The sequence below is a fragment of the Calliphora vicina genome, chromosome 1, assembly GCF_958450345.1.
Source record: "Calliphora vicina chromosome 1, idCalVici1.1, whole genome shotgun sequence".
Classification (NCBI taxonomy): domain Eukaryota; kingdom Metazoa; phylum Arthropoda; class Insecta; order Diptera; family Calliphoridae; genus Calliphora; species Calliphora vicina.
In genome coordinates, this window is record NC_088780.1 from 14,291,220 (window position 1) to 14,306,194 (window position 14,975).

The following is a 14,975-nucleotide window of genomic DNA, read 5'->3' on the forward strand; positions in this document are numbered from 1 at the left end:
TAGACTCTGACATAGACTCTGTCATAGACTCTGACATAGACTCTGACATAGACTCCGACATAGACTCTGACATAGACTCTGACATAGACTCTGACATAGACTCCGACATAGACTCTGACATAGACTCTGACATAGACTCTGACATAGACTCTGACATAGACTCTGACATAGACTCTGACATAGACTCTGACATAGACTCTGACATAGACTCTGACATAGAGTCTGACTTAGACTCTGACATAGACTCTGACATAGACTCTGACATAGACTCTGACATAGACTCTGACATGGACTCTGACATAGACTCTGACATAGACTCTGACATAGACTCCGACATAGACTCTGACATAGACTCTGGTATGGACGCTGATTGAACTCTCGTACAGACACTGACATAGACTGTGGTGTAGACTCTGAAACATACTCTGACATAAACTTAAATATAGACATTTTGTCGCAGACTCTAACATAAAGTCCGACCCAGACTCTGACAGTGAAGCTGAACTGGACTATCAGAAAAAAGGTTTGTCTACAAGCAATCGGTTATTGAACTGTCTATTATAGGTATGTATTTTTAACTGACTATTTCTGTTAATAAATATTTTATACTAAAGTATTGCGCTCTATTCATTAAAATTGTTATATTCCTTTATTCATTAATAATTACATGTGTTTTTTTAAAAGTTCTTTTTCCTTCACTTGGAATACATGGTTCTTAGCAAAGCAAAAAATTTATAAGACAACTGCATCAGCTGAAAATAGAAATTTGCAGAAAAACCATACATTTTACTAGCTTTTAATTATAAATAGATTAAAGTGTTGTTTGCCTACATCTGTCATGGTGCCCATTGAGACATTTAGAAATGTGGTGGCTTTAAGCAGTGCCGGCTTTTGTGAACGTTTTATTATCAGTATTAACATTTTGCGGTAACGGACATCGGTGTTTAGCCAGTTGTGATTGTAAATGGCATGACCAATGCCTGAGCTCTAAAAGGGAAGAGGAAAATTATAAAATTTTAAAACAATGTTGTAAAATATAAGTAAGAGAGCTATATTCGGCTGTGCCAAATCTTATATACCTTTCACCAAATTATATTTAAAAATATTTTTTTTAAAAAACCTACAAAAAGTATATAAGATTCGGCATAGCCGAATATAGCTCTCTTACTTGTTAAATCTATATCTGGATTACTAAATCATTAATTTAGACAATATGGATATCTAAAGATAGATATTTCAAAGACCATTGCAACGATGTATATAAGGCTATAATAGTAAGTTGGACCTACAATGGGTCAAAATCGGGAAAAATATATTTTAACCCGAATTTTTTTTTTCATCAAAAAATTTTTTTTTCATAAATTCTTGTTCCAAAAAAAAAAATTTAAAAATTTAGAAAAAACTTTCCAAAAAAATTTGAAAAAAAAAAATTTAAAAAACAATAAAAAAAATTATATCTTTTATAGCTAAAAATATTAAAAAAAATTATTTTAAAATATAGCTCTCTTACTTGTTATATGGCTAATAGTTATTCTGGCTTAAGTTCAATTTTTTTAATATTTCAAAAAAAATTTCAGAAGGAAGACATTGAAAAAATTTATACACTTAGCAGAGTCTGCTACAGCCTTTGAAATTGACTCTTTCAATAACTCTGGCTAAGACGCTGTCATAGGTTTTGATAAAGACTCTGACGTAGTCTCCTAGATTGGCTGTGATGTAGTCACTGGCACAGACTATGACAAAGACTTTCGTACTCAGCAGTTCTAGGTGACTGTTCCGAACTAGTGATTTTACCCATCAGATAGGGTGACAGCTAGTTACATGCATGTCCTAAGCAGAGGACTGTCCGATAGCTGGTCGAAAGTATTCAACATATTTTATCCACATACCTGTTAGATAGAACCTTACCTGCTACCTAACTGGTTACTAGATCAGCTACAGAATTGCTAATTGGCCTCAAATAGTCAGTTAAACAAACAACTCATAGACAGTTCAATAACCTATGGCTTGTAAACAAACCTTCCTCCAACAACTCTCCAATAGATTACCTTTGGTGTGCAAAATAACTGCTTCTAAAGTGCAGTACAAAGTGCAGACTACACTCTAGATTACTTAGAGACAGTTAAGTGACAATTGTCTTCACGCTAGTTTACATGGGATGTATGAAGTAACCAATTGACTTATATATGCACTACAAAGAGCACATACTTACGTGTCTAATGACCCTAAATATATTAACTTGAGTCAGCCAAGTGATCAGACATTAGTGACAATTATTATCTATAAGGGAAAGGCTTAACTGTTGGGTAGAGGTTCTTACATATACTCTAACACAGACTCTAATATAGAATATGACACAGATTCTGACATAAAAGGGAACTGATATAAAACTTGTTAAATAGTGGACGAAATTTGTTAATCAGTTTCTAGTTCAAGTGTTGATTTCATGATGTTTACAGGAGATTTTAGTCAAGTAAATATTGCTGAGGATGCCTGTAGCGGTCCAGAAAATGCATTTCAGTGTGCTAATTGTATAAATTTCATGTTCAATGTCTTTCTTAAATAACACAGTGCAACACAAGGAAATATAACCATATTCGGACACCACTACGTGATAAAAGAACAAAAGAAAAAAAAAATATTTTGGGGCCTCGGTGTAATTTTTGTAAAAAAGTGATCGTTTTCTCAAGCTCATATCTTGCAAACAGTTCGGATTTTTTATTTACTCTCTGAGGCAAAGTTGTAGCCCTCGTCATAAAGAACAAAAATTGTGAACATATAAAATCAAAAAAACTTCATCTTCAAGATCAAAATCACAAAAAACTTGAAAAAATTCGATTTTTTTTACTTTTTTTCCCCTGTTCAGGTCCCTATGAAGCAAACCGTTCAAAATTCTAGGAAACAATCAACTAGAAAAATATACTTAAGATCTCAATAAACAACTTTCTAGAACATATGAACTTCCTAGGAATGACTCTTAACACCGTTTAGTTTTGTTCCATAAACTATTAAATTATTGTAAAGTAAAGCATACTTTTAGGCAGCTTTAAAAAAATGTATTTCGAATTTGTTAAAGTTTTTTGCGATTTTGATCTTGAAGATGAAGTTTTTTTGATTTTATATGTTCACAATTTATGTTCTTTTCCTCAGAGAGTAAATCAAAATTCCGAATTGTTTGCAAGATATGAGCCTGAGAAAATGATTACTTTTATGCACAATTTACACCAAGGCCCAAAATCTTTGAGGGCCCATAAAAAAGTGCATGACTGTAGGCAAAACTGGGAGCCATGGGTCTTTTTTTTTGGTCTTTTATCACGTACTGGTGTCCGTATATGGTTATATTTCCATGACTTAAAAAACAACAAAAAAATCCAAAAAAATATATATCATAATTTTTATTTTACCTTAACAATCAGCTCCTCTCCATAGTTGCATATCATTAAAATCTGCACCAAAGAACAAAATAAAAACATAAACAGCATAATCAAAGTATCCGCTTGGACACCAATGGTCATTTGGAAACCCAGGAAACACATGATAAACGAGGATGAAATGAAATTCACCAAAAGACTCACACCAAAAACCTCATTCATATACACCGACAAACTGTAAAATAAAAAGACAAGATAACTAATTTTTTAGATCAATAATTACATTCACAACTTACCTCAATATCTTCTGATGATATTGTATACAATCCCTTAAGAACTCCTTATTATTCTCATAACTCTCAGCCGGCTGATAGGATTCTATACGATTGGCCAAATAACGATAGTGCATTATAATTTGAGTCGCCACCACACACAACATCAAATCATTGGCCAGCTGGCCAGACATACAGGTATGTCCTGCCAAATCCTGCGAGGCATATAAGAAATAATATGACCAATTACCCTGCCACTGCCAGGGCACCCAGGCATAATAGGGCAAATTGCGGGGTACAATTTTGGTTTGCAGCCAAAACTCATAAATCAAATAACTCATGGCCGTATATAAATTATACGACCAAATCAATATCTCATGTATAATTACAAAACCAAAACTTATCAAATTAAATTTTCTCACATAACGTCGAGTATCAAATTCTTGCTGTAGTTTAACATCCTCCGGATACATTTCACGTACATCTCTCATTAGTATGGTTAGCAAAGGCTTCTTTTGCAGGACACTAAAGATTTTAATGTCGCCCACAAAAACAAAACCAATATACGACAGATTCATGGTGGCCTCTATGAAATTTTCTCCATGCACCATGGACAGGATGACAAAGGTGATTTCAGAGAATAGCACAAAATTCATGTTGATGATTAGTATAATGAAAATCCATTTCATTAAATTTGGAAATCTTTGTGGTTTTGTATCATCTTCATAGGGTATTAGGCCTATGGATTTGGCTAGAACTTCCGATTGGAAAAGAAAGTGTGATAGTTTGACGGGTTTCTTCATGAGGAATGAATTACCATTTATTAGTTATTTTGTTTATTGGAATCGTTGGAATATAAATGTTGTGACTGCTAGCTGTTGTCTTAATGAACTGTTTCGTTTGTGCGTAATCAATTTTAAGTTTATTTTTCAAATGCTTAGTTATGGGCAAGGCAAGTTAGGGCTGGGGTTGCTTGGTCAGATAATTACTTAATAATTTCATTGATTTTGTATTGGATAATAATAGGTTATTAAATGTACTCATGCCACTTTAATTTTGGTTACTGAAATTAGGTAAAAAGGCATGCTTTTGAGTCCATCTAAATAGAAAAACTATTAATAAATTTATTTATAAATTTAGCTGAGCTATATGTATCCATTGTATGCAGTTTATTTGTATGTCAATTCTGTCAGGGTCAATTAACTTACTAGCTGCCTAACTGGTTACTTTGTTAGCTACATAACTAGTTATTTTAAATAGTCAGTTTAAAATACATCTCTTAGACAGTCCAATAACCAATTGCTTGTAAACAAGCCATTCTCAGACAATAGATAGAGTACTTATATTGGTCTCCTTCGAGCTATATGCACTTTGTCCAAAGTTTCTCCAATATTTGTATCCCTTCCAAAAGATTGTATTTGTCGAGGTCATCAAAATAGGTATTTGTTTGTGCGATGATTTCATCATAGAGATAGTTACTGGGGCTAAAGCATTTCGAATCCTAATTCCTGGTTTCTTGCCATGGAAACTGCACCCTTTTGGGCACCCCACAGTTGTTTAGAACCTTTTTTTTGGAAATAATTCGGTATCTTGTGAATTATTGGATATATTGTTACGAAATTTCACATGGTTTGAGCTGAGGTGCTTTCGAGTTGATTTACGTTTGTTCAGCTTCCTAGAAATAATGGGGGCCAGTGCGTAGCCACCCAAAGTTGGTCACCTCGGGTCGAAATTTATTTTTAAAATATCAGCTATATTGACGATAAAATTCTAAATAAAATAAAAAAACTTGCTAACAGTTATTTGTTCCCTATAAAATGTTATACGCATCCAAAGTTGGAACTTGTAAAAAGGGCCGTATTTTTACGTTTTTTTCCCAAAAAAGCCTATAAATTTTTTCTTTTGTAGAAAAAATTTTTCTTCGAAACTAGATAGAATTTTTATATGATCCGGAAAGACAACTTAATGAAAAAGCGTGTAAAGAAAAATTTGGCTCAGTTAATCGGACATATCAACCCGCAGACCTATCCAAACTTGGCCAATTTTTAAGAAAAAAATTCAGTTTGAGTAAAAAATTCTAAAAAGGCAAAGCACGGATCCACGAAAAAGCTCCATATTTGTATAACGCCATATGTTTCTTAAATATTTACTAAGTGTTTTTACTATCACTCGGTAAATAACGTCACAGTATGCACTTTTCTGAAAAAACTCAGTTTTTGGAACACATTTTCTCTGTTTTAGGAATTTCGGTATTTACTAGGGTATTCAATTAATCGGGTTTCTGGTTTAATCGGTTAATCAAGCAAATAATTAATCGAGGTTTAGATTTAATCGGTTAATAATCGGTTAATTTAAAATTATTCGATTAACCGAATAATTTATATTTTCATTTCAAATTGAAAATACAACAACGAATTTTGTATACAAAAACCTAAAAAATGGCAAATAAGGTATTTGAGATCATTTTTGTAAACATATCGCCTATTTGCTGCAACAACATCATTACTCAAAATCCGTGTTTATTGAATTGAATATAATCTTTCATATAGTTTTATCAGTTTTCAAAAAAATAAATTATTTTTTGTGTGAGGGTGTTTTTTTGTAGTAAACATTGTAAAAATTCATGTTTTCTCGTATATTTGATAAGTAAAAATTTGGGTTAAATACAGGTTAGAAAGATATTAAAATCTCCTATTTAAATTTCTGAAATCACATGACTTGTTGAACATTTATTTAAGAAATAGTAAAATGTCATAAAATATTCAAAGATGTTTTTCTCGAAACGACTTTTTTTGAATTATGACGTTGTTGCAGCAAATGAGCGATGTGTGAGTTGTTTAGGGTTTTAGAGAGATCTTCTGAAATAATCTTTTATAAAAAGAATATAATTTAAACGATTTTTTTCTTTAGATTTAATAAAACTTTTCTTGGAAAAAACTTTCTCGCTGATTGTATATTTTGGAGAAATCAAGAATATTCCTTTTTGGATTGTTTTAGATATTGATTAATTTAATAGTTTCGTTCAGTTATGATAAAAGACTCATTTCAAAAAAAAAGTTTCGTCTATAAAAGACAAACAAAGTTTCAAAGACATGTAAATTAAATATGTCAGTTGTTATACATACTCACTAAACATGTTTATTGGATGTTCAAAAAATATCTAATTTTAATTTGAAATTTGTATTTGAATTGAAATGGAAAAATAAATACAAAAACAAATTTAAAGTGCAAAAAAAGGAATTTCGGTTAATCGGTTAATCGACACAAATTAATCGGTTTATTTGTTATTTGAAAATCGGCAATTTCAAATTATTCGAACAGTTAACCGTCCAAAATTAATCGGTTAACCGATTAACGGTTAATCGATTGAATACCCTAGTATTTACTACTTTAAGGTGGGTGTTAGACTAACATTTTGCCGAATGTTCTGGACGCCCAGTTGAGGTCTCTACACCCGAAACAATTGAAAGAAAAATCAAGATATTGTGTTGGCCGATCGAAGATTGAAAGCTGATCGACTGAGAATCACTGATCGGCTGAGAATCGATTAAACGATGTCCGTCCGTCTGGCTGGCTGTCCATGTAAACCTTGTGCGCAGAGTACCTTGTGCGCATTTTTGAAGATATTTCGATCAAATTTGTTACATATTATTTTTTCGGTCGAAGGACCAAGCCTATTGAAACTGGCTCAAATCGGTTCACTATTTCACCTAGCCCCCATACAAATGTCCTCCCGAAATTGGACTTTATCGGTCATAAATGTAATGTAAATTCCGCTCCAAATAAGTTTTATATACACAAAATTCATGTCACCAAATTTTGTTACGATCGGTCCATAATTAGTCATAGCTCCCATATAGACCCGCTTCCTAAAATCACATTAACGTGCATAAATCGCTTAATAAAATGTTGGTATACACACAAAATTCAACATAGTTAACTTTCATATAGACATAAATCACACGACCTAATTTCATGGTGATCGGTCCATAATTCGTCATAGCTCCTATATAAGGCCCACTTCCGAAAATCACTCAAAAATATAAATTATTGAAATTTTAAAAGAAAAATGTTTTTGCTCTTTTACTTAGTGTAGGGTATTATATGGTCGGGCTTGACCGACCATATTTTCTTACTTGTTTACCATTGAAATTGAAGGTGCAGGGTTCACATAGTATTTATCAAGCTTATTAGCTTTTACTTGAGTGATGGTTTTATTCTGCTAAAAATAATGCTTAATGAGGAGATGAAATGCCCTTTTTTCTTTTTCGATTTTTATCAAAACTTATCAAATGCATGATTTTTTCTAATTTTTAGCTTCTATTTTGATACATTTGTACAATATAAATGTAGCTATGATTTTTTTCCATATTTCTGGCAACATATGGATTCCGAGCCAAAAGAACTGCTCATTTTTTGAGGCTCAGAACGAATCAAGCCAATTCACACACAGAAAACAGATTTTTGATAGCAACCGAATTTGTTGCCAATCACTAAGATAGAATAATTCGATTGGCAACAAATTCGGTTGCTATCACCAATCTGTTTTCTCTGTGCACAAGTTCCAAAGTGAAGCGTATCCCCGAGAGAGCGTTCTGCATCGATCAAAACAAATAGTAATCGGACGGTCTGGACTATAAAGCGGGTGAGACAAAACTTCCCAACCACTTCATTCTAAATACTTTTTTAACAGGTCGAGCGTTGTCATGATGGAATATTACGGTTTCATGTCTGGCTGCATATTCTTAGCATTTTTCGGCAAATGCTCACTTCGAACGTATCAGTTGCATTCGGTACAGGTTCCGTGTGATGGTCTGGCCGGATTTCAGCAGCTCATAATATATAGGACACTTTTGCTGCCACCAAATACAGAGCATTACCTTAAAGCAATGGAAATTTAGCTTTGGTATCGGCTGGTTGGCCCGCCTTCACGTATGATCTCTTATGCTTCAGGTTATCGTAGTGGATCCATTTTTCATCGCAACTAATGATTCGGTGCAAAAATTATTCTTTTATAGAGTTCAAGCATTATTTTGGACATGTAAAAGTATTTCAAGGTCTCTCGGCTTCAATTCGTATGGTACCCAATTTCTCTGCTTTTGGATGAATCCTGCTGCTCGAAAATCTTTTGAAACTGCTGCTTGAGTGCCTCCCAATGGTTTTGCAAGCTCTTGATGAGTTTGACAACAATCCAATACTTGGTCTTTAAACTTTTTTGGCTGGCCTTGGCAATCTTTGTCTTCTGTTTCAAAATCATCACTTCTGAACCGCTCAAACTATCTATTGCACGTTGAAACCGATGAAAGGCATTCACCATAATCGCTGTGCTTCAGCGGCACTTTTTTTCAAATTAAAGAAGTAAAGTAAAGCAAAACTTCCCGCGTATGACGATTCGTTGGCAAAAAATTCAACATTTTCGAAGCAAAAAAAAGCAAATGCCCAATAACTAAGTGAGAATATGTTGCCTTCAAAACGACATTTAAGTTATTAAAAACCAAAACCGCATGCAAAAGATACGCCATCTATTGATAATCCTTACGCCCAATAAATTTTGAATAAAATTTCAAGTTTTTCTTTTTTTTTACTTATTTATTTTCAACAGCCTAACCTATCGGCCATAACCGGGTATAGATTTCTTTAGTGGAGTTCATGATATTTTGTCTATCTGTTAGTGTAAAACACTCTCATATCTAAAATACACAACTGAAATTAATGAGATTTCCTCCTAAATGTTTGTCATTGTCCTAAGTAGTTTGCTATTAAAAGTTAGATTAAACAGTTGAGTTGAAAAAAAGTCATGGACTTAAAAGTGAGACAACATTTTAAAGCAAAAGCATTTTCGCTTGTGTCATTCAAAGACAAACAAATGTCCCATTAAATTTTAAAATTTTACAAATTTAAATCTGTATTCCTTAGTTTTAAAATAAATACTTACAAATATTTTACATACCTCATGGTTTTAAAAAAAAAGAATATGAAAAAGTTCAACACATATAGTAGACCAAACAACAAAAAAAGAAGCTTACAACTTTTACTGACTTGTTATGGTTCATAAACTTAATTTGTTTTCCAGTTTTGTTTTTTGTGCTTTAACCACAGCAAACTTTTATCTTTTTTTTTTGTATAACAGAGCAAAAAGTTTTCTTTACAGAAAATGCAAAAAAGAAAAAAAAAACATTTTAAATAAAAAAATTTATTTACAAAACATTGATGGTTGAGTTTTTTTTTTGTTCATTTATCTATCCATATCTTCTTTAAGTTTTGTATATTATTTGGTAAATGTTTGTAAATAATATTTTTTGCCCATTGTAAATCCGGCTCATAACATGACATGACTTTACAAAAAGTTGTAAAATTTTTAACAGTGCATGTTAAAGGTATAGAAACAATAAATTGAAATACAAAGGGAATCGAATTTTGGAATTCTGTAAATTGTAAATGGTTTTGTGTTAAAAACTTGGAACTGGTTTGAGGTTGTCCCACATTTTGGTTCATAACTTTTTTTCTACTAAGGAGTGAGATCGAAAAATTCTTAACACACGTTTTTCATTACATTTTTTAACCCAAGTATTATTTGAATTTTTTTTTGATCAAGTTACCTTTGAAAAACATGTCAGTTATTATGTGTAATGTCAATTATATTAATTTTTTTGTTAATCTGATTAAAATGAGTGACCAGAAAAAAGTGCGTACTGAAATTATTAAATATTTTCAACAAAACCCAACTTGGTCTTACAAAAAGTTGGCCAAGCATACAAAGGTCTGCCGTCAAACTGTTTCCAATGTTATTAAACAGTACCGGGAGAACTTGTCAGTTGATAGAAAACCTGGTTCAGGTAGAAGGAATGGTCCACATGATGTTTCTAAAGCCAAAAAAATAGAACGCATTTTCAAAAGAGCTCCCAACACATCCGGTAGGAAAGCAGCCCGGTTAGCTCAGTGCTCGGACTATTTGGTACGAAAAGTTAAAGCTAATGCAGGTTTAAAAACATACAAGGCTCAAAAAGTTCCTGACAGGAACGCTACTAAAAATTTAGAGGCCAAAAACAGAGCACGGAAATTGAAGTCAAGTTTTATAAAAAAATATTCTTGCTGCATAATGGATGACGAAACGTATGTTCTGGCAGATTTTTCGCAACTTCCAGGTCAAAAATTTTATGTTGCTGATGCTCGAGGGAATGTTGAAGAAAAGTTTAGGACCCAAAAGCAGACAAAATTTCCCAGAAAGTTCTTGGTATGGCAAGCAATATGCAGTTGCGGCAAAAGAAGCCACTCATTTGTTACAACGGGCTCTATAAATACCGAAATTTACATCAAGGAATGTTTACAAAAAAGGCTGCTTCCATTCATAAGACTTCATAATGTGTCCACTTATTTTTGGCCTGACTTGGCATCCTGTCACTATGGCAAACAAGCCCTTGAGTGGTACAAGAACAATAATGTGGTATTTGTACCAAGAGAGGCAAATCCTCCAAACTGCCCGGAGCTAAGGCCAGTGGAGAGATATTGGGCTCTTGTTAAAAGAGAATTGAAGAGTACAAAAAAGGTGTCCAAAAGTGTGGTAGATTTTAAACGGAGGTGGACTACATGTTCGAGCAAAGTGACAGAAAGCACTATAAAAACGTTAATGGAAGGGTTTCCGAAAAAGGTTCAAAATTTCATCACTAGTGATTAAAACTATAAAAATAATTTTTTTTGTAAATTGTAATAATAATTTCAATCAAATAAAAAAAAAATTAAAGCTGTAAGTTTAGTGGTTTCTTTTTTATAAACATATATGTATGTTAAAAATTTTTCGATCTCACTCCTTACAACGATTTGGCTGATTTTCAATACCAACCATATTAGAACATTGATAAACTTGCTAAAATAATTTCAATAATTTCGGTTTTGTATTTCAAACCAGAGATTGTTTTACACACACATACCAAAATGCAAAACAAAATAAACTTAATATTTAATACAAATTTAACATATTTTTGCAACAGTTTTCACCATAAAACTTTCCTTTATTTTAACACCTACTGTATCTGGCATTGTTTTGTATCATTCCCTGTCATGTTGTTTTTCATACTCCACAAAAATATTGAATATTTATTTAACTTACACAAAAAAAAAAAAAAAAAAAAATGATTGAATTTGAATAACATGTAGAGTGAAAGTTTTAAAAAGGTTCTTGTTTTTTTCCTTCACCAAGTTGTAGGATGTTTTTTTTTTTCGTACAACTTTTCCTTAAAATTCTGCATAGATTATCATGTTTGTAAATCAATAAATAATGTTTAGAAAAACATAAATTTCAAGTGAAAAACACAGGACATTAGTTAGATTATAAGGGGAAAGCAAACCAAAATATTCCTCTAATAATCATTTACAAATAATTGAATGTGAATGGAAAAGTAGTGAATGCTTGATAAAAGCAAAAAAAGATAAGAGTGAAAGTTGTAAGCTAACATTCTATAATAATGATACTTAAAAACAATTTGTGGGAGGTTTTTTTTTTTATAAAATAATAAAATAAGCAAAAATTTTCCATATACTTAAATAGACCAGAACAAATAAAACTTTGTTTAGTTGGAGTTCAAGGTTAAATACTTATTTATAGGAAAAATGAGGGTCAAGTTCTTCTTATCAGCTCCTGCTCGCAATTGAAGATGTACTGAACTTAAACTAGGTACGGACGAAGATTGTAGCTCATTTTAGGCTATATAAAGAGCTAAGATTGAAGCTCACCTTTAACTTCATTAAGACTTAAGGTTGCGGCGCAACGTAGTTACATAAAGACCTGCGACTGAAGTTCATCTTAGCGTTTATTAAGTCTCAACTGAGACTTCAAAAGGACTTACAAATGGAGCTAAAATAAGCCATTATTAAAACTTAAATGAAACTTCAAATGGATTTACGAATGGAGCTTAAATTAGCCTTTGTAAAGACTTGACTGAGACTACCAAAAAGGACTTACGAATGGAGCTCAAATCGGGTTTTATGAAGATTCAGCTGAGACTCCAAAAGGCCTTACGAATGGAGTTCAAATAGGCCTTTATAAAGACTCAACTGAGACTTCAAAAGGACTTATCGATGAAGCTCAAATTAGCCTTTATAAAGTCACAACTCAGACTTCTAAAGGCCTCACGATTGAAGCTCAACTTAGACTTTGTTTTAACCTATGATTGAAGCACAACTTAGGCTACATTATAACCTACGATTGAAGCTCAACTTAGGCTAAATATAACCCACGATTGAGGCTCTATTTAGGCTACATTATAACTTATGATTGAGGCTCAACTTGGGCTACATTTTAACCTACAATTGAAGCTCAACTTAGGCTACATTTTAACCTACAATTGAAGCTCAACTTAGGCTACATTTTAACCTACAATTGAAGCTCAACTTAGGCTACATTTTAACCTACAATTGAAGCTCAACTTAGGCTACATTATAACCCACGATTGAGGCTCAACTTAGGCTGCATTATAACTTGGGATTGAAGCTCAACTTAGGCCACATTATAACCTACGTTTGAAGCTCAACTTAGGCTACATTTTAACCTACAATTGAAGCTCAACTTAGGCTACATTTTAACCTACAATTGAGGCTCAACTTAGGCTACATTATAACCCACGATTGAGGCTCAACTTAGGATACATTATAACTTATGATTGAGGCTCAACTTAGGCTGCATTATAACTTAGGATTGAAGCTCAACTTAGGCCACATTATAACCTACGTTTGAAGCTCAACTTAGGCTACATTTTAACCTACAATTGAAGCCCAACTTAGGCTGCATTATAACTTAGGATTGAAGCTCAACTTAGGCTACATTATAACCTACGTTTGAAGCTCAACTTAGGCTACATTTTAACCTACAATTGAAGCTCAACTAAGGCCACATTTTAACCTACAATTGAAGCTCAACTTCGGCTACGTTTGAAGCTCAACTTAGGCTACATTATAACTTATGATTGAAGCTCAACTTAGGCTACATTTTAACCTACAATTGAAGCTCAACTTCGGCTGCGTTATAACTTAGGATTGAAGCTCAACTTAGGCTACATTTTAACCTACAATTGAAGCTCAACTTAGGCTGCATTATAACTTAGGATTGAAGCTCAACTTAGGCTACATTATAACCTACGTTTGAAGCTCAACTTAGGCTACATTTTAACCTACAATTGAAGCTCAACTTAGGCTGCATTACAACCTACGATTGCAGATCAACTTAGGCAACATTATAAAGTACGATTAAAGCTCAACTTAGGCTACATTTTAACCTACAATTGAAGCTCAACTTCGGCTGCGTTATAACTTAGGATTGAAGCTCAACTTAGGCTACATTTTAACCTACAATTGAAGCTCAACTTAGGCTGCATTACAACCTACGATTGCAGATCAACTTAGGCAACATTATAAAGTACGATTAAAGCTCAACTTAGGCTACATTTTAACCTACAATTGAAGCTCAACTTAGGCTGCATTATAACTTAGGATTGAAGCTCAACTTAGGCCATACTATAACCTAAGATTGAAGCTCAACTTGGGCACCTTTATAACCTACGATTGAAACTCAAGTTAGGCAACATTATAACCTAAAATTGAGGCTCAACATGGGCTTCATTTAAACCTACGATTGAAGCTCAACTTAGGCTACATTATAACCTACAATAGAGGCTCAAATTAGGCTACAGTATAAAATGCGATTGAAGCTCAACGTAGGCTACATTTTAACCTACGATTGAGACTCGACTTAGACTTCCTAAAGTATTACGATTGAAGCTGCACTAATGCTGAATTATAACTTAGGCTAAAATATACGATGATTGAAGCTCAACTTAGGCTGCATCTTAACCTATGATTGAAACGATGTACCATTAACGTTTAACTTGGAATACATAAAGCCCTAATTGAAGCTGAATTTACACTGCACAAATGTCAGGGAGTAAAGCTCAGCTTAGACTGCACTTAGATCTACCATTAAAGCGCAACATAGCCACTGGACTTGTCAGTAATAACAGGTATAAATAAACCTAATTTATTCACTAAAGAAACTATAATTATAATAATTCTAGGATTCTCAAAACACTTCAATACAACCAGCATAATTCATTTATTACAACCCTTTCTTTTTTTGTACAACATAAAAGAAAACAGAAGCCTACTTTTAGCCTACAACAATTTCCCTAATTGCCGGAATATTTAAAAAGGGAGCTAAAGCAAAATCCGGAGAAATCTTTTCTAAACAAATGGAAAACAATTATTGTTAAAAGCAGGAAATAATAAAACTAACATCTCAAAAAGCAATAAAATAACGACAAGAATTTAGTATTTGAAAAAAGAA

General features: G+C 32.9%; 1 protein-coding gene across 1 annotated transcript; it reads right to left on the bottom strand.

Moving 5' to 3' along the window:
* Positions 1-695: 695 nt before the first annotated feature.
* Positions 696-4,446, bottom strand: Or85d (Odorant receptor 85d). The gene is made up of 4 exons (XM_065498746.1): positions 3,668-4,446; positions 3,405-3,606; positions 832-987; positions 696-752 (listed from the first exon to the last, which is right to left on the bottom strand). The coding sequence occupies exons 1-4, from the start codon at positions 4,444-4,446 to the stop codon at positions 696-698; spliced, it is 1,194 nt and encodes a 397-aa protein (XP_065354818.1).
* Between the last annotated feature and the right edge of the window lie 10,529 nt (positions 4,447-14,975).